The following is a 22,185-nucleotide window of genomic DNA, read 5'->3' on the forward strand; positions in this document are numbered from 1 at the left end:
AAGGGCACGCTTATTACATATCAGCTTGTTAGAAGCAATCAGCCCAGAGGGAACACTTCATTGTATTATCAGCTTAGATTAGAAGCCTTTTTCCCTCAGTGTGTGAGAACACTTTCGGGTAGTGTTCATTGATCAGTTCTCACACACACACACACACACTCACTCATCATCTCAGATTCCGTCTTGCACACAGACGTAAAACATGTGTATGTAGTCTTTCTCACATAGACGTTAAAGAAGTGTTGACTGGAAGGTGATGCCTTCAGTTTAGAACTAGGAGTTCAGTTAGGCAGTGGGTAAGTCCTAAGCTGGGTGGGTTTGTACAAAGGTTTGTATAAATCAAAGTCTTCTAGTGTATCCTACCCGAGGAGGTAGAAGGGGTGACGTAGGAGCAGTTGAAGTCTCCGAACATCCATAAACATATCTTGTGTTTTGTTTTCAGTCTAACTGTTTAACTGTGTTGTTCTTAATTGTTTCATCAGTCCAGCTGATATCAGTTCAGTTCTGTCCATAACCGAACTGATATAAGCTCTAACTGACTTCTTTTCTTCAGTTAACCAGTTGCACAAGATATATAAAATTGATCAGTTTGTTTTCTTAACGAAGGATTATTTTGAGTGTCTTCCGCTTAGTTGTTTAACCAAACTCGATCTAATTCATCGATGTATTTATTCTTAGAACACGAGCTATTGCAGCTCATTGGTAGATTAGTCAGAAGGGTCAACGACTGATGCACAGCTTCGTAACTGATGTTCAGTCGGGGCCCCCATAACCGATCCTGACAACTGGTATCAGAGCTTGATGTTCTAAGAAAGACATTTGAAAAACTGATCTAAAATGTTTTTAAAATATTTGTAAAATGTTTTAAAGTATTTTAAATTTGTTTTAAAATGGTATTTAAAATGGTTTTCAAAACCCTTTTAAAAATTTTATATCTCACGTGTTTTTCTGAGAAGAGAGGATTGGTTCTGCAATTAATATTGTAGCCACTTCGCTCGAATCCGATTTTCTTATTTTAGCAGCTTGCAGGTTTTGAGGTCAACTGACAGGAGAACAGCAAAACTGATATGCGAACAAGATTTCAGTTGCAAGCCTACCAGTTAAACTGATCAACAGACGAAACCCAACTACCAGCTGAAACTGATGAGTTAACTGGAGCTTAATCATCAGAAGTGCCGCCGCTTAACTGCCATATCAGATCAGGAGAAATGATCAATGCGGTTCAGCAATCAGTTGAGTCCAGTTTGCATCAGCTAAACCAGTTGGCTAGCACAGGACCTCAAGTTCAAAGCAGTTAGCTGTTCATCTATCAAAAGGAAATTAAGACTTTGCAGTCTTTCAAGGATTCAAGGCAACCGATAGTTGGTACATTTAGTTCTATTATGTGTAAACTGATTGATAACTGATGTTGTTTAAAATCCAGCTAAATGTAGTAGCAGTTTTCCCTTACATAACTGGTGTGCTTAGTTGTAATACAAGGGAAGTTTATTTGTTTAAATGAACATCATGTTATTCAGTTTGTTTAAATGTATCTGAGTTGATAATCCCAGTTTTGTGTAGCCTTAACTGCTTGCATGATTATTGCTGCTTTAAAATAATTTTAAAATCGTGTGACTATTTATATTTTTAAGGGGGAGTTTTCCTTTAAATTCATATTTTAAAATGATTTTTCAATTCAGTTGTTGAGGGGGAGTTTTTTTTAAAAAAAATATTTTTCAAATTTGTTATCCCTCAAACTGAAATTATCTTAGTTTCTTTTTAAATTGTTTTTCTTATTAATTCAGTTAGTAAGGGGGAGCATTCACTCCTGGAACTGAATTTTTGTTTTGATTGCTTAAATGTTTTTGATTCTCACAAAGGGGGAGAATCATATCACTTTAACTGTTCAAGTTTTGTGATCATCAAAAAGGGGGAGATTGTTGGAACTTTTCAAGTTCGCAATCTTTGCTTAATTTTGATGCTAACAAAACTTGTTATTTTGTTTCTAATAATCTACCTTAGTGTGCAGTAAGCTGGAACTGAAATAATCAGTTACGAGCCAAAACTAAAGCTGTCGAGGAATGCTAACTGAAGACGTCCAACTGATCGCATAAACTGAAAACAGTAGAACTGAAAGTGCCAACTGAAAGACTAGTTCAACTGAATGTCCAGCTGATGAGCAGTTCAGCAGAAGACCTTCAGAAGCCCGGCCAGCTGATGAAGTGTTCAACTGATGAAGAGCCCAGCTGACCAGTTCAACTGAAAGAGTGAAATCAGTTCAACTGATTTCACCAGCCCAACAGAAGACCAGTTCAACTGACCAGTTGAAAGCATCAGTCAGAGTCAATCAGTTGCAGATCAAGACAAGCTTAATAATGGAATCCAGCTAAGCACGAAGGTACAAAAGCTATTGTACTACCACAGTACAATAAGAGACGTTGCATCAGAGCTTAAAGCCAAAAGTTCCAGAAAGATGTCGAGGAACAAATTCAAAATGCAACGGACACATTATTGAGTCTTACTGTACGGTCAGCCAAACGCCTATAAATAGAAGCTGAAGTTCAGTGAAGACTAACACTGAGAAAAACGAGAACAGAGAACAAGGGCACGCTTATTACATATCAGCTTGTTAGAAGCAATCAGCCCAGAGGGAACACTTCATTGTATTATCAGCTTAGATTAGAAGCCTTTTTCCCTCAGTGTGTGAGAACACTTTCGGGTAGTGTTCATTGATCAGTTCTCACACACACACACACACACACTCACTCATCATCTCAGATTCCGTCTTGCACACAGACGTAAAACATGTGTATGTAGTCTTTCTCACATAGACGTTAAAGAAGTGTTGACTGGAAGGTGATGCCTTCAGTTTAGAACTAGGAGTTCAGTTAGGCAGTGGGTAAGTCCTAAGCTGGGTGGGTTTGTACAAAGGTTTGTATAAATCAAAGTCTTCTAGTGTATCCTACCCGAGGAGGTAGAAGGGGTGACGTAGGAGCAGTTGAAGTCTCCGAACATCCATAAACATATCTTGTGTTTTGTTTTCAGTCTAACTGTTTAACTGTGTTGTTCTTAATTGTTTCATCAGTCCAGCTGATATCAGTTCAGTTCTGTCCATAACCGAACTGATATAAGCTCTAACTGACTTCTTTTCTTCAGTTAACCAGTTGCACAAGATATATAAAATTGATCAGTTTGTTTTCTTAACGAAGGATTATTTTGAGTGTCTTCCGCTTAGTTGTTTAACCAAACTCGATCTAATTCATCGGTGTATTTATTCTTAGAACACGAGCTATTGCAGCTCATTGGTAGATTAGTCAGAAGGGTCAACGACTGATGCACAGCTTCGTAACTGATGTTCAGTCGGGGCCCCCATAACCGATCCTGACAAAAATCATGTCTCAGAGGGGGAGAATTGTAAGGCCTGAGATTTTATCATTATAATCCGAGATTAATTAATTGACAAAATTATGGAAGAAAAATCCCCGAGGGAGATATGAGAAAGCATGGCATATGTGTGAGGCCAGAGGACCTCGTGCATATGCACGGAGAAGAGGCGAGCATATGCGCGAGCTGCCAAACGCGGAGGCATAAGAACTCGCGCATATGCACGAGACGAGGCGCGCATATGCGCGGGCAAGTGGAAGTTGGTCCAGAAGACCTCACGCATATGCGCGGGGACGAGGCGTGCATATGCGCAAGCAGATGAATTTACTAGCGCTGAGGCAGTAGGTCTCGCACATATGCGCGAGCATTGGACGCGCATATGCGCGAGAAGTGCTGAAGGGAAAAAAAATTAAAGAAAGGACACATGTCAATACCAGCATATCAATATGTAATCTCCTTCATATCATTCAGATTCCTCAGCCAAAGAAACGAGACAACTCCATGGAAATCTTCAAGCGTTTTTGAATTTAGAATTTTGATTGTACAAGATCCGGCCATCCGATTTTCAATTCGAGTATAGTTCCGTGCTTCTCTCGTCAAAGGCTTCAAAGGGATGTAAGTTTTCTTAATTTCTTGCATGATTCGAAAATTTGGTGTTGATGAAATCATGATATGATTGATATTATGTGTTCTTGAGATTATGGTTCGTATAATCTAAACCGGATCGAAGGACGGATAAAATATGCAATTGTTATCATTTTCCAGCCTATGTTGAATGGACTTGTGCAGATTTTGAGAATTTTAGTGGTAATTTCTGATGGTTATGAATCGTGATTGGTATCTATTGTTTTTTGCGTTGCCGGGTATCTCGAGATGGCGCCGTTATACCGTCGAAATGTAATTAGATTGAGATTGGTCATATCAAGACTTGCTTTGAGTTGTATAGAGATATTATGCCTCTCGAATATGTTATTCCTGATTTGGTATTGAAAGCTTTGAACTCGAGAATTCCACATCAAAACCGATAGAAGAACGAGCAAAGCAAGATTGAGATTTTTTGTGTCAAACCAGAAATCGAGAAAAGAAAGGTATAAATCAATGTTAAACCGGAATAGATAACTCGAGTAAGATACGACTGGAGTTCCCAAAACCACATACTTAATTGTTATTGTTTCGATATATTCGAACTCCTTGAATGTATGTTCTTGTCCTATTGAGTTATAGAAAAGTATGGAATAAGAGATAGATATTGTGAAAGAGTCTTTGGCAGAGGTGCCAAGTCACTGGACGTTTGGTTTATATCGATGCGCTTAGGAGAAGATGGACTCCCATTGTAGATACTCGATATATTGTGCCAAAGTCCGCGAATAAGAACTAACCACCATATAGAAGGGGAGAGTAGGTGGGAGACTTGTTACGTTGTTGTTCAAACCGTGATCCCAAGATAAGAGTCGAGTCAAAGATTAAGAGTTAAAGAATTTGATTTTAAATTTTGTATCGATTTATGTTTTCCTAGATTCTGTATTACGATACATGTTGTTTGACACATGTTTTATGATTATATATATGCTTGTATGAAATGCATGTATACATTGTTTATACTGGGAAATATTCTTCTCACCGAAGTTATTCGACTGTTGTTGTGTTTGTATGCGTGCATGACAACAGGTGGGACAGGATCAAGGTCGAGAAGAAGATGAAAGATCGAGATTAGAGTGGTGATCCGGGCTTAGATATAGAACTAGTTTTTCAACATTGATATGTGATTGATAAACACTAGTTGTTACGACTTTATTTTGACAATTGTTGTATCTTTGATCATGTTGTAGATATTGAACTTGATCTTGTAAATTGAATAAAATGGAGCATAACTTGTTGTAGTATTTTGTACACTTGGTTATGAGGTGTTCAATTTTTTTTAAAAAAAATAAAATTTTGACCTAGCTTATTTAATTGATCATCTTAATCCCAATGATTATTTAAGAAGATGAATTAGCGTCCGCGTCCCCACAACAGGTGGTATCAGAGCTGTATGTTCCTTAGACTGAAATAGAAGCGAGTGAGCGGAGTACATTGAGTTTTCTTTCTTGCTTCTGTGATACTAGCATGTGATTTATTATAACGTTGATTTAAAAACGTGATATGCTAGTATGACAGCATGTTTTTACTGCTTTAGAAAGTACATGTTTACCTGATTATCTGATTTGATTGGAAACATGCATTATTGGAGAATGATTCAGAACCGATTTTTGATCAGAAGTATGATGATCAGAGGAGGACTGAGACAGATTTATTAGATTTGATTAATAACCATTTTGATAATCAGATATGCCTCCTCGAAGAGTCCCAGAACAAGGTAGTACTTCAAATAATCCGATGGATGTTACAGCGACACCCACGGAAACACTGTTAAAGAGATTTCAGTCATTCAAACCACAGACTTTGAAGGGAACTGAGACTTCTATTGATTGCAAGAGCTGACTTGATGATATTGAAATGTTGTTTGATTCACTTGACTATACAGATGAGCGTAGAGTTAGACGGATTGGGCACCAGTTACATGAAGTTGCGAAGAGTTGGTGGCTCACAACCAAGAGATCTTTGGAGCATCGAGGTACAATTATTACCTGGAAGATCTTAAAACTGAATTTTATAATGATTTTTCCCAGTATTGTACAAAAAGGACAAGAGTGCAGAGTTTGGCAATCTGAAACAAGGTCAATTGAATATTGAAGAATACGTTGCTAAATTCTCTACCTTGCTACGTTTTGCTTCTCATGTTGCTGATAATGATGAAGCCGTGGATGATCAGTTAATCAATGGGCTGAATCCTGATATTTTTACAATGGAAAATATGGGGCAACCAAATAATTTTGTTGATACCTTGAACAGGGCAAAGGGAGCTGAAGCGGGCTTGATCAGACAGCGAGGAACTTGGTATGTCGCTCAAACACATAAACAACAACAACCTTCAGCTTAGTTCCAAAAACCACCTTCCAGATTTGATAGTGGCAGTAGCAGCAGTGGGAAGAAAGATACTCTGAAAGCTCGAGGAAAACAGTTTAAGAAATCTGCAAGCAGTTCATCTAGTTCCAGTGGCTCACGACAGACTGGGTCTGGCCAGAATTATACAGAGGTCTATAGCAGAATATGTGGAGGAATACATCCCGAAGAACAATGCCAAGGAGTGTTTGGTAGTTTCAACATCTGTCGACAACCGGGACACTTTGCCAAAGTCTGTCCACAGAGAGGTTCTCAATGATCTCAGGGTGCAGGATCATCTGGATCAGTGGCTCAGGCTGATAGACGATCATCTTCTGTTCACTCCGAGACAGCAGGCCAGAGTGTTTTCATTGACTGAGGAACAAGCCCATGAAGCACCTGATGATGTGGTTGCAGGTCACTGTTCTCTTTGTGATCATCCTGCTTATGTGTTGATAGATACGGGTCATCCCATACTTTTATCTATGAGCGATTTGCATTGATGCATGCTTTGCTTGATTCTTTATCTGCTGTAGTATCCGTCTCTTCACCTTTGGAGAGATGTCTTATATCAGTAAATTTTGTTAGACATTGTATGCTGTAGTATGATGGTAATGAGATAGAGTTAGATTGTATTGTACTCGGGTTTTCTGATTTTGACTGCATTAACGGTATTGATATGCTGACCAAGTACAGAGCTACTGTAGATTGTTTTTTAGAAAATTGTAAGATTCAGACCTGAGATGGTTGATGCTTGGAAATTTTACGGTAAGGGTTCCAAAGCTCGAATTTCTTTAGTATCTGCTTTGTCTATGACTTGATTAATACAGAAGGGAGTAGAGGGATTCCTTGTGTATTCAGTAGATGTACTGAAGTCGAGCCCTTCCTTGGAAGATTTGCCAGTGGTATGTGAGTTTGCTGATGTCTTTCCAGATGAGATTCTGGGTTTGCCTCCAGTCCAAGAAATAGACTTCAGCATTGAATTAATACCAGGTACAGTACCTATTTCAAGAACTCCATACAGAATGGCATCGGTTGAACTGAAGAATTGAAAGATCAACTATAGGATTTACTAGCCAATGGTTACATCAGGCCGAGTGTTTCTCCTTGGGGCGCTCCAGTACTGTTTGTAAGAAAGAAAGACGGTTCAATTAGACTTTGCATTGACTATCGGCAATTTAACAAGGCTACTACAAAGAATAACTTTGCCTCGTATTGATGATCTATTTGATCAGTTGCAGGGTTCTTCTCTGTATTCCAAGATCGATTTGAGATCTGGATATCGTAAGTTGAAAGTCAGAGATTCTGATATATCGAAGACAGATTTCAGAACCATGTATGACCACTATGAGTATAGGCATGCCGTTTGGTTAACGAATGCTCCAGCTGTAATTATGGGTTTGATGAACCGTGTATTTCAGAAATATCTTGATGATTTTGTGATTATCTTTATTGACGATATTCTGATTTATTCAAAGATTTGATTGATCATGCTGAGCATCTGAGAATTGTATTGAAAACTCTGAGAACTGAGAAACTGTATGCAAAGCTATTGAAATGTGAGTTTTGGCTGATACAAGTTGGAACATTAAATCTACAGATGGTATTTTTGTCGATCCTAGCGAAGTTGAGGTTGTGATCAATTGGCCTAGACCGACATCAGTGCCAGAGATACGCAGTTTTATGGGTTTAGCATGCTATTACCGTAGATTCATCCAAGATTTCTCTAGTATTGTTAAGCCGATTACTCAGTTGACTCATAAGAATGCCGCTTTTTTTTTGTTAGAGGCGTGTGAATCCAGTTTCCTGGAGTTGAAAAAGAGATTAACCAGCACTTCGGTATGGACTATTCCGTAAGGTACTGGTGATTTTGTTGTTTATTGTGATGCTTCTCACAGGGGATTAGGTTGTGTGTTGATGCGGCGAGGATATGTTATTGCTTATGCTTCGAGACAATTGAAAGCACAAGAGACTCGCTACCCGATTCATGATATTGAATTGGCTGCCATTGTATTTGCATTGAAAATTTGGCGACACTATTTATATGGTGAGAAGTTTGAAATTTATTCTGATCACAAGAGTTTGAAATATTTTTATCACAGTAAGAACTGAATATGAGACAACGAAGATGGCTTGATTTGCTAAAGGATTTTGATTGTGAAATCAAATACTACCTGAGGAAATCAAATGCACTAGCTGATGCATTGAGTCGAAAGGTATGTTCTTGAACCCTACCGACGATTGGTGTCTCGAATTTGATTGAATATCGCTGTCTTTCTGGATTAGTATTTGAGACAGATTGTAAACCTATGAGACTTTATACCATTCAAGTTGAACCAGAGCTGATTTTAAGAATCAAAGAAACACATAAATTCGATCATATTACTCAGAATTGGATTGTGATGGTAAGAGCAGGGCATCAATTAGAATATCATATTCGTGATAATGTGTTATATGTGAATAATCGTCTTGTTGTGCCAAATGTTTCAGACTTGGGACAACAGATTTTGACAGAAGCACACTGTAGTCGATTTAGTATTCATCCTGCTGGCAGAAAAAGGTACAATGATATGAAGAAACAGTTTTGGTGGAAACAGATGAAATCAGATATTGAAGATTTTGTGTCCAAATGTTTGAATTACCAACAGGTGAAAGCAAAAAGGAAAAACCAGGAGGTCTACTGCATAGCTTAGCTATTCCAGAATGGAAATGAGATCACATTTCCATGGATTTTGTTACGAAGCTACCACGATCCTCCCGAGGTGGTGATGCGATTTGGGTTGTTATTGACAGATTAACCAAACCAGCGTGTTTTATTCCTTATCGAATGACCTACAGACATGACCAAATGGCATAGATTTATGTAAGCGAAGTGGTCAGATTGCATGGTGAGCCAAATCCATTGTATCAGGTCGTGATCCTCGATTTACTTCTCACTTTTGGAACAGTTTGCAACAATCTCTAGGTCGCAATTACACCTGAGTATGACATATCATCCTCAGACTGATGGACAATCAGAAAGGACTATCCAGACATTGGAGGATATTCTTAGAGCTGTAGTGCTAGATTTTGGCACTAGTTGGCAAGATTACTTACCACTTTGTAAATTCTCATATAACAACATCTATCAGACAAGTATAGAGATGGCTCCGTTGAAGCTTTATAAGGCAAGAAGTGCAGATCTCCTCTCTATTGGGATGATATCTCCGAGGTGCCTGAAATTGGGCCTGATATGATTTGAGATATGACTGAGAAAGAAAATCTGATTCAACTGCGAATGAAGATAGCTAAGGATAGACAGGCCAAATATGCAAATATTCGACGTCGACCTTTAGAATTTTTGCCAAGAGACAGAGTATTTATGAAGATTTCTCATTTTAGAGGCATTGTCAGATTTGGCAAGAGAGGGATGTTTTCTCCACGGTATATCGGTCCGTATGAGATTCTTGAGAAGATAGGTGATCGTGCCTATCGACTCGCTCTTTCTCCGTCTCTATGTGAAATACATGACGTCTTTCATGTAACTATACTACAGAAATATCTTCCTGATGCTTCTCATGTTCTTCAGCCTGATGAAGCCGAACTCGATGAAACTCTGTGTTATTTTTAAAAGCCACTTCAGATTCTCGATCGTAAAGAAAAACAGCTCAGAACGAAGACTATTCCGCTTGTGAAAGTTCAGTGGAGTCGTCATGGCATTTAAGAAGCCACCTTGGAGACTGAATCAGACATGAGACAGAAATTTCCAGAATTGTTTCAATAATGTGAGTTTCTTATTTAGCTTCTGTTATATATTCTTATTTTATGTAATTGATTTCCTACGATTTTGAGGAAGAAATCTTGTCTCAAAGGGGGAGAATTGTAAGGCCTGTGATTTTATCATTATAACCTGAGATTAATTAATTGACGAATTGACTTGATTATGGAAGGAAAAGCCCCGAGGGAGATATGAGAAAGCATGGAATATGTGTGAGGCCAGAAAACCTCGTTCATATGCGCGGAGAAGAGGCGCGCATATGCGCGAGAAGCCAAACGCGGAGGCAGAAGACCTCGCGCATATGCGGGAGATGAGGCGCGCATATGCGCGTGCAAGTGGAAGTTGGTCCAAAAGACCTCACGCATATGCGCGGGGACGAGGTGCGTATATGCGCGAGCAGTTGAATTTACCAGCGCTGAGGCAGTAGGTCTCGCGCATATGAGCGAGCATTGGACACGCATATGCGCGAGAAGTGCTGAAGGGAAAAAAAAATTAAAGAAAGGACACATTTCTATACATGCATATCAACATGTAATCTCCTTCATTTCAAATCAGAATCCTCAGCCAAAGAACCGAGACAACTCCATGGAAATCTTCAAGCTTTCTTGAATTTAGAATTTTGATTGTACAAGAACTGGTCGTCCGATTTTCAATCCGAGTTTAGTTTCGTGCTTCTCTCATCAAATGCTTCAAAGGGATGTAAGTTTTCTTAATTTCCTGCATAATTCGAAAATTTTGTGTTGGAGAAATCATGATATGATTGATATTATGTGTTCTTGAGATTATGGTAAGCGTGTAATCAAAACCAGATCGAAGAACGGATAACATATGCAATTGTTATCATTTTCTAGCCTATGTTGAATGGACTTGTGCAGATTTTGAGAATTTTAGTTGTAATTGCTGACGGTTACGAATCGTGATTGGTATCTATTGTTGTTTGCGTTGCCGAGTATCTCGATATGGCGCCATTATACCGTCCAAATGTAATTAGATTGAGATTGATCATATCAAGACTTGCTTTGAGTTGTATAGTGATATTATGCCTCTATAATATGTTATTCCTAATTTGGTATTGAAGGCTTCGACTCGAGAATTCCACTTCAAAACCGATAGAAGAACGAGCAAAGCAAGATTGAGTTTGATTGTGTCAAACCAGAAATCGAGAAAAGAAAGGTATAAATCAATGTTAAACCGGGATAAATAACTCGAGTGAAATACGACTTGATTTCCCAAAACCACATACTTAATTGTTATTGTTTCGATATATTCGAACGCCTTGAATGTATGTACTTTTTCTATTGAGTTATAGAAAAGTATGGAATTAAGAGATAGATATTGTGAAAGAGTCTTTGGCAGAGTTGCCAAGTCACTGGAATTTTGGTTTATATCGATGCGCTTAGGAGAAGATCGACTCCTATTGTAGATATTCGATATAGTGTGCTGAAGTCTGGGAATAAGAATATACCACCATCTAGAAAGAGAGAGTAGGTGGGAGACTTGTTACGTTCTTGTTCAAACCGAGATCCCTAGATACGAGTCGAGTCAAAGATTAAGAGTTAAAGAGTTTTATTTTAAGTTTTGTATCGATTTATGTTTTCCTAGATTCTGGATTACGATACATGTTTTTGGCACATGTTTTATGTTCATATATATTCTTGTATGAAATGCATGTATACATTGTTTATATTGGGAAATATTCTTCTCACCCGAGTTACTCGGCTGGTGTTGTGTTTGTATGTGTGCATGGAAACATGTGGGACAAGATCAAGGTCGAGAAGAGGATGAAAGATCGAGATTAGAGTGGTGATCCGGGCTTAGATGTAAAACTAGTTGTTCAACACTGATATGTGACTGATAAACACTAGTTTTTATGACTTTATTTTGATAAGTGTTGTATCTTTCATCATGTTGTAGATATTGAACTTGATCTTGTAAATTGAATAAAATGGAGCATAACTTGTTGTAGTATTTTGTACACTTGGTTATGAGGTGTTCAACTTTTTTTAAAAATTCGACATAGCTTATTTAATTGATCTAATTAATCCCAATGATGATTTAAGAAGATGAATTAGCGTCCGGTTCCCCATAATCATACTCACCGGCATCTATCACACCTTGTTATTCTAAAGACTCAACACACCATAATCTTGATAACAACATAATACCTATACAGATCACACGCAACAGTGAAAATACTTGTACTTAAAATAACATTTTCATGAAGATGTAGAAACTTAAACACAAACATTTTCATAAACATAAATAAGCACAAACATAAACATTTTCATATTATCGTTAACATATTCATATTCCTCATAAACATATTCATATTCTTTGAATTCAGGTCGTTGATTGTGACTTTTGTATTTGTATCGGGGGCGATGGATCCATCTACATGTAGCCACAATACTGTTCGGCGGAGATATCAGTGACACTCTCACCCGTCAACTGAGCCTTGGTCTTACGTATTAACATATCATCGTATCATCGTATTAGTCACAATCCCTTCACATCCTCTTAAACATTCCGTGTTTCCATCACTTTATAAAAGCAAGCATAATAATATCATTTTTCTTTTAAATCAAGCATGCAACATATCTTTTAAATGTCCATATTTAAATCATAAAAATCCATAAACATTTTAACATATAAAACAACATTTAGAGCACTGCTATGACGTTTGCTATTTTCTAGGTGTAAAATTAATGTTTTACCCCTAGACATAAAAATCCTCGAATTTGAATTTTTCTTAATTTCATTGACTCTAACATGTACCAATTATTATTTAAGCTTTAATTAAATTTCTCATAATTTTATTTAGCTTAAATACTAGGCTTTTCAATTAATACTTAATTATTCATTTTTAATGCGTTTTAATCCCAAATTAATTCAAACTTTAATATAAAATTCCAAAATTAAAAACTTAGAATTTTTATATTATTTTAGCCATCGTGAACCATGACTCGACCCCTGTGAGCCATGTTTCGAATTAATTTCCTCAATGAAAACCCTAACCGAGCGCCTAGCCTAAACCTCGAGCCATCTCCAATTTTTATCGAGCCATGCTCAAACCATCATGAGCCAACCTCGAGCCAACCCTCTCCTGGACCATAAGCACCCAAAGAACCTGACCCTAGCCCCAACCGCAAGCCACACACCCGCTGCAAGCTCAAGGCCGAGAACTCCCTTGTGGCATGAACTCTTCGATCAACGCCTAGGACGTAGCCAACCGACCCAGACCCTGAACCATCCCCTTGTGCAACATCTTAGGACACTAGTGAGACAACTTAGCCCAGCACAAAGCCCCCTGGCCGAGCTTCCTACCCTCTGCGCGGCTGCTGCATACAAGCGCGCACATGCTCTGCCCCTCTTGGCAAGCTAGGACTCCTTCCCAGCCCTAATGATCGATGCTAGGACTTCTTCCATGACCCTCAGATGACCTTAGACATCCTTGGTCCCACCCGTGCCCAGCCATGCTTCAAAAGGACTCAAAGCCGAGCCTTTGATCGCACAGTCGAGGGGTGGTTCTAGCTTGATCGTTTCTTGTTTGCAGCATGATTCACGTATGTTCTAGGACCATAACTCATGTAAATACATCCTTGATCATATCCTAACCATGGCAGCTCCTTTAACAACATAATAAACATGTTTTTGGATGAAAAATCAAAAGTTTAGTACATGTATGTGCATAGTTGCGAAAATAATATGTTGCGTGACTTGTTTTATTTCAATACATGATCAAATAAATACTATGTTCTGATAGATGATTAATAGAAGAATATGGCATGTCTTTTTGTGCTTTACACACAAATTAACGTGACGATTTAAGAATGACGACGAGGAGATCCTTGGCTTGCAAAACTATGCAAATCTCGATGCTTTTACCCCTTCAATTCCTTGTGTGTGCGTGTGTAAGCTTGGAAGAAAGATTTTGTGTGTGCTAGGAAAGTGGGGCGTTGGGTTTGAATGCATGCGGTTGGGTTTTTGAATATTAAATATTTAGTTAAAACACTAATCAAGTCTTGGCGCCTTAAGAAGGTTAATTAAGCACATTAGTGCTTAATTAAAATCTTTTGTTTAATAAAGTTTGTGAATTTATTAGTCAGGTTGTCAAAACGTTAGTATTTTTATTGAAAAGCAAAACACCGATAAAACTTACGTCCCGACGTAAAAAATCACCTCAAAACCCCTTATTTTCAAAAAAAAAGAAGCATCAATCGTATTTTAAATAATTAAAACAATTATTTAACAAAACAAAATTCATTTTTTTAGCCCTCGGTCTCCGTTCCTCAATCGCAACTCGAATAACCCTTAAAAATACATTTTAATGCATGTACGTAGAAAAAAACTACTAAAACATCATATAAACATGTCACATAATCAATTGAGCAATTAAAATCAATTACTTAACCATTTTCCATATTTCTTAGATTTTCATGGAGTTGGTTTACTTCGTCTTAATTTTGGACCTTACAAATTGATATCTTACGGATATAAGTTTGAAGGATGATATTGAAGAAAAAATTAATATCAATCGAAATCTTCTTCAAACACCAAAACCACAAATAGTGGATCAATTAGTTGACAAGAAATTGTTCCGATAATTAGTTGGTGGAGCAAAACGATGATATTCAAATACCAACTGAAGCAGCAACAACTGAAACTGAAGAAAACATTCAGTTACCAGCTGAAACACCATCACATCCACTAGAATTGGTGATAGGTAATCCATCTGATCCGGTGAGAACTTGGAGTCAAATGATTGATTAATTTATTCATTCAGCTTTTGTTTCCCAACTGGAACTAAAGAAAACTGATGAAGCTCTTGCTGATCCTAATTGGATAAACGCTATGCAAGAAGAGCTAAATCAGTTTATCCATAACGATGTCTGGAATTTAATTCCAAGAACAGTTTCTAAAATAATTATAGGTACAAATTGAGTCTATAGGATCAAACCGAATGAAGATGGTTCAGTTGTGCGTAATAAAGCAAGAATTGTAGCACAAGGATATAGACAAAAAGAAAGAATTGATTACGACGAGACATATGCACCAGTTGAACGACTCGAAGCAATCGGAATATTTATTGCTTATGCCTCATTAAAAGATTTCAAAGTCTAACAAATGGATGTCAAGGTGCATTCCTGAATGGTTACTTGCATGAAGAAGTGTATGTTGAACAAGCACTAGGTTTTGTTAATCACTCATTTCCTGACCATGTTTATCATAACAAAGCTTTATATGGTCTGAAACAAGTTCCAAGAGCTTCGTATGAGATACTTTCAAAAATCTTAACTGATCACGATTTTACTATTGGAACAGTTGACAAAACTCTCTTCAAATTTTAAAAAAATGATCATATTTTACTTATACAAATATATTTTGATGATATTATTTTTGGGTTAAATAACCCCAAATTATTTAAGAAATTTGTCAAGTTAATGCAGGAAAAATTTGAGATGAAATATGATGGGTGAACTGACGTTCTTTCTTGGTCTGCAAGTGAAGCAACTGGAAATTGGTACTTTTATCAGTCAGAAAAAATACACGAACTGTAGCGCCCTTACCCGAGCCACTACTAAACAGACTAATAAACATGCAACATTAAACATATTAACAAAAATTATTAAAAGATTAAGCATACGACTCTCTAACTCCCAAGTCGCTTCTGCAGTACCTCGACGTTGCCATTGCACTAGAACAAGTGGAATGGTCTTGTTTCTGAGCTTTTTCTCTTTCCTACCCAGGATTAAAAGCGGTTGCTCGACATAAGTCAAGTCTTCTTTAAGTTGAACATCTGTCGGACTAAGAACGTGCAATTCATCTGCTACATACCTTCGTAGCAACGATACATGAAAGACATTATGAATGCTGAACAGATACAGCGGTAAAGCCAATCGATACGCCAAATTTCCAACACATTCCAAGATCTCAAAAGGTCCGATGAATCTTGGGGCTAATTTTCCCTTGAGTCCAAATCTCATCACCCTGCGTAATGGTGAAACTTTAAGGAAAACTTTTTCCCCTGACTAAAACTATAGAGGTCTACGCTTGGTATTCGCGTAATTCGATTGGCGATCTTGAGCAGTTTTAATCCTCTTCTTGATCAATTCCACTACGTCAATCGCTTGTTGCATAAATCGGGTCCTTGCACTTGTCGTTCTCCTATTTCGTCCCAAAACAATGGATTACGACAACGTCTACCATACAATGCTTCAAACGGAGCCATACCAATGCTATTGTGGTAGCTATTGTTATATGCAAACTCCACAAGCGGCAGATGATCATGACATGCTGGTCCAAAATCCAAAGCACAAGCACGCAACATGTCCTCGAGTGTCTGAATAGTCCTCTCAGACTAACCATCGGTCTCTGGATGATATGCAGTGCTTAGATTCAATGTCGTTCCCAACGCTTTTTGAAAACTTCCCCAAAAACTTGAGGTAAAGCGTGGATCTCTGTCACTGACTATACTTGTTGGCACACCATGATATTTAAGAATCTCTTGGATGTATAGTCTTGCCATGCGATCGAAACTATATTCCGAACTATACGGGATGAAATGTGCTGAATTAGTCAGTCGGTCCACAACAACCCAAATTGCATCATAATTATTAGAAGACAGTGGCAAGTGGGTGACAAAATCCATCGTTACATGCTCCCACTTCGACTCAGGGATAGGAAAATTCTGAAGTAATAATCCTGGTCGTCGATGTTCAGCTTTAACTTGCTGACAAACCAAGCACTTGGCTACAAACTGATAAACACTTCTCTTCATACCTTTCCACCAAAACTTGGTCTTCAAATCCTTATACATTTTCATGCTTCCAGGGTGAATACTCAACTTACTCCTATGAGCTTGAGATAAAATCTCGTCGCTTAATTTAGAATATTCTGGAACTATGATTCTTCCTGAGAGACAAGGTTCCATCTGTTTGGAACGCAAAGCCAGATGTGTTGTCTCCGTTAGCTAACCTTGCTAACTTTTCCACCTTCGGATCAGAAAACTGAGCTTCTCTGATTTTGGCATACAACATCGGTTCAGATAAAATGCTTGTTACTCGAATGTGTTTCATTCCTTTCTTATGATTGAAGTGAAATCCCAGAGAACAACAATCTTGGATTACACTTGATATGAAACTTGTCTGAAGTGCAGATAATCTCACCTTGCGACTAAGAGCATTAGCTGTAAGATTCGCTGATCCTAGATGATACTTTATTTTGCAATCATAATCCTTTAACAAATCCATCAATCTTCTATGGCGCATATTCAACTCTGCTTGAGTGAAGATATACTTCAAACTCTTGTGATATGTAAAGATATCAAATCTCTCTCCGTAGAGATAATGTCGCCAGATCTTCAAAGCAAACACAATCGCTGTCGATTCCAGGTCATGAACTGGATAATTCTCTTCATGCTTCTTCAACTGTCTGGATGTATATGCAATCACATGACCATTCTAGGTTAAAACGCAGCCAAGTCCTTGAAGTGATGCATCAATGTAAACAATGTACCCTCCTGATCCAGATGACAGAGCTAAAACTGGTGCAGTTGTCAACGTGACGGTTCATTGAAACTATTTTCAAAATCATGTGTCCATTCGAACTGCACATTCTTACACGTCAATTGAGTCAATGGTTTGGAAATCTGAGAAAATCTTGAGATGAATCTCCGGTAATTACCTGCCAAACCTAGAAAACTTCTCATCTCTTGAGCTGATTCCTGTCGTTCCCAACTCAACACTGCTTCGATCTTGCTAGGATCCATTGATATCCCATCTTTTGATATAACATGTCCCAAGAAGACAACTCTGTCGAGCCAAAACTCGCACTTGTTCAACTTAGCATACAGTTGGTGATTCCTTAAGGTTAGCAACACAATCCTTAAATGTTGTGCATGCTCTTCAAGGCTACGAGAGTATACCAGTATGTCATCAATAAAGAAAATGACATACTTGTCAAGATACTCCTGGAATACTCGGTTCATGAATTCCATAAATAATGCTGGAGCATTCGTCAAACCAAACGGCATCACTAGAAATTCGTAATGCCCATACCTTGTTCGAAATGCAGTCTTAGGGATATCACGTTGACGAACTCGAAGTTGATGATATCTAGACCGTAAATCGATCTTCGAGTATACTGGAGTCCCTTGCAGTTGATCAAACATATCATCAATCCGTGGTAACGGATATTTATTCTTGACTGTTACTCGGTTCAACTGTCGATAATAAAGTCGCATAGACCGATCCTTCTTTTTAACGAACAACACTGGTGCTCCCCAAGGAGACACACTAGGTCTAATGTACCCTTTGTCAAGAAGATATTTTAAATGTTGTTTCAACTCTTTCATATATGTTCGTGCCAATCTATAAGGTGCTCTGGAGATAGGTGCGGTTCCTGGTACCAACTCTATCTCCGCTTCCACTTCCCTCTCTGGAGGAAATCCAGCAATTTCATCAGGAAAACATCGGGAAATTCATCGACAAGTGGAATGTTCTTCACGTCGATTACATCCTTCGATACGTCAATATCATAGATGAGATATCCTTCTCCTCCTTTGGCTAAAGCCCGTTTTGCCTTTACAGAAGACACTACTGGCATTAGAGGTCGAGCTCCCTCACCAAAGAAGAACCAATTCTCGTCTCCTTCTGGACGAAACTGAACGAGACGTTGATAAAAATCTACAGTCGCTCTATACTTAGACAATAGGTCGATTCCCATAATACAATTGAAATCTTCCATAGCCAATATCATCAAATTGGCAAACAATTATTTTCCCTCAAATCTAACAGACAGTCTACCACAAGTCACTTAGCTAAAACCTCTTGTCCCATCGGTGTAGACACCGACATGAAAACATCTAATGACACGTAGGGTACTTTATGCTTCTTAACAAACATCGATGCTATGAATGAATGCGATGTCCCAATGTCAATTAATACATATGCAAGAATACCACATAAAAGAAAATTACCTGCAATGACTCTCTCGTTTTGCTCCTCAGCTTGTTCTTGGTTTAGGGCAAACACTTGCCCCTTGGTTTAGGGCAAACACTTGCCCTTGAACTCGTGGGCGTTGCTGAGATCCTTGCGATATTCCTCCTCGACGAGAACCTTGAGCAGGAAAACCTTTCTGTTGCACAGTGGACTCAGAATGTTTTCCACTATAAGACCCTGTCATAGAACCTCAGCCTCCACTCTGATTCTCCAAATTAGGGCAATCCCTCTTCATGTGACCAAAACCACCACAACTGAAACATGCAACTGTTGCTCTTCGAAAATTCTCCATCGGGTGATTGCCTCCGCAGTGGCCACATTGTAGCTTTTTGCTACCAAAGCTGTGAACCCCTCCTGAACTGGAAGAAGAAGAAGATACAGACTTCTTGAAAGACTGACTCATTGGTCCCAATGAACTAGAAATTTTGCTAGCTTGCATAGCCTTCCTCCTAGCAATACTGATCTCGGCTTGACGACAACGATTCATTAATCCTTTGTACGAAGTAGGATCATCACAGAGAGAAACCCGATCAAAAATCTCCTGGTTCAAACCATTCAAAAAGTGAGAATATTTTGCTGCATAATTCTCACTGATGTGAGGAGCATACGATAACAGATCCGTAAAATGCTTTTGGTAATCCTCAATGTTCGAATCTCCTTGCTTAATGGTCAATAGTTCCATCTCCTTCGCCTGACAAAGAGCTGGCGGAAAGTGATGATTGATGAAGGCCTGACGGAAATGTTCCCAACGAATCCGCCCCTGCTGCTGAACTAGAATGACAGAAACAAATTTCCACCATTTCCGAGCTTTTCCTTGAATCATGAAATCAGCTACCTACATCTTCTCATCCTCGTCATATTGCAACACTCGAAAACATTGCTCCCTGATATCGACAAAGATTCAGCAACATCAGCATTCTCATCTCCGGTCAACGGTGGAGGTCCAATCTTCATGAAATCCATAACGTTGACACGGTTCCTACGTCTCCTTTCATCATGATCTCGGTGACGCCTTCCATCACGATCTCTACGACAATGTTCTCGGCCAGCCTCATCATCGCCATAACGGCCATGTCCCACACTTTCGTGACTGCTTCCATGTCCTGACATCTGAAAGAAAACTAAAATCAACCTCTAAATCCTCAAAACAGAATTACTAATGTCCCAAAAATCTTTGCATGCTCTGATACCACCAAATGTAGTGCCCTTACCCGAGCGACTACTAAACAGACTAATAAACATGCAACATTAAACTTAATAACAACAATTAAACAGCGGAGACCAAATACTTAATCATATTACAACACAAAAGAAAACAAAACAATAACAGCAGTCTTAAACATTAATACAACCATAACGAAAACATAATTCTGAACGAGAAAATGATAAACCACAGAAAACCTCCACTGGATCACCACCGAAAACCCAGCTGCTCTAGCCACTGTCCTGGTCATCCGAACCGTCCAACCTAAGACCTGCCCCGTGGAATGGGGTGACCAAGATGAAAACAAGGACGTGAGCGACAATCGCCCAATACAAAAATGTACGAGTATACAAACTGATATGATGCATGCAAAATGCAATATGCTCAAATATAAAGATCAAGTCAAGAATCTCATGCTCAGTCTAGAGGCGCCTGAGTGTGTAGTCTCTGATCTGCCCTAGGCATGTTTTGGCTCCCACACTCATCATCAAGACGTGGACCTGCAATGTACAGGTCATCAGAGCTCGCGGGTCCCGTCGAACACTGTAGCTCTCGATGCCCCATCGTCCATAATACAGTATAGGGCTGAGCGGCCCCAACAAACAAGGTATATCTCAAAAGATATCAGGATCAACATGATATGTCATGCATAATATGTTAAAGCGCTAAAACATGTATCACACAATAGATAAATATGCAGCATATAAGTGTGTATACTACGCTTGGATATCTCAGTCAGTACATCACGTACCTCACTAAAATAATCTGACAGAAAGCTCTGAACCTAGACAATACCAACATAATGAAATCACTAACAAACCAGATCAAACATGCTACAAGTTCTCCCTAATGATCCTTAAATCACATGCTACAAGTTCTCCCTAATGATCCTCAAATCACATGCTACAAGTTCTCCCTAATGATCCTTAAATCACTATCTAAGGATTTAGGATTATACCTGCGTCCTTCGTCAGCCCGCTGATGATGTCTCGATATCAGTTCACCGGCCCCTCCTCAAGTCGATACTAGCTCCAAAACTTCCTGACACCAAAGTGCCCTAGAAACTGGCTAGAAAACCTAAGGTGTAACTAGAACTCTCTCTGAAGAATGCGGTGAAGGAAACAAAAGAATTCGGCTTCTATTTATAGGCTGCATCCGGACTATTTCAGAAAATCCGAACCAATCTTATCAGCCACGTGTCAGAATCTCATTTGTCTAGTTGAATTTCTCGAGATAATGTAATCTGAAGTAGATTGAATTATCCATTTAAAATTCGGTGGATACCAACAGTTTAATCCCGGATTATCAATTCCTTAATAATACTTAATTAACAACTCATTAATTATCTCTTAGTTAATACTTCATTCAAATAAGAATTCGGGTCATTACACGAACTGCTTAAGAAATTTGGCATGGAATCCCCCCAAACTTAAACTTTTGCTAGTCCCGAGCAAAATAAAAATAAATAAAACATTAACTAGACTCGACTAAAAACATCCTAAAAAAAATAAATAACTAAACAAACAAGAATTGTGGAATAAAAGGATAACCACTAGCCTCAGAGATTACAGTTTCCATGATATTGAATCGAAAACATGCCAAATTACTCACAGTTCACGTGCGTGTGTGTTCTGCTATTCTCGTTTACCCACTCCAAATGCCAAGATGAGTTCATAGCTGTTCATCTCATAAAATTTTGGACTCCTCGACACACATGCAATTAGCAAAATCATTGAGACACACATTTACCTTCACAAATCAACAGGACTTATAGGATAACATTTGGCTAAACAAAGTGGTGATATGAAGACAATAATTAAGCAAATAAAATCCAAAATCATGAGATGTGCACGTGTACACAATCAAATTCTGTGTCTATC

At 38.5% G+C, this 22,185-nt stretch overlaps 1 protein-coding gene across 1 annotated transcript; it reads right to left on the bottom strand.

Annotated features, from left to right (window-relative positions):
• Positions 1-19,291: 19,291 nt before the first annotated feature.
• On the bottom strand, positions 19,292-19,924 carry LOC140806355 (uncharacterized). The gene has a single exon (XM_073162969.1). The coding sequence runs from the start codon at positions 19,922-19,924 to the stop codon at positions 19,292-19,294; it is 633 nt and encodes a 210-aa protein (XP_073019070.1).
• Between the last annotated feature and the right edge of the window lie 2,261 nt (positions 19,925-22,185).

Source organism: Primulina eburnea, chromosome 1 (genome assembly GCF_022965805.1).
Source record: "Primulina eburnea isolate SZY01 chromosome 1, ASM2296580v1, whole genome shotgun sequence".
Taxonomy (NCBI): domain Eukaryota; kingdom Viridiplantae; phylum Streptophyta; class Magnoliopsida; order Lamiales; family Gesneriaceae; genus Primulina; species Primulina eburnea.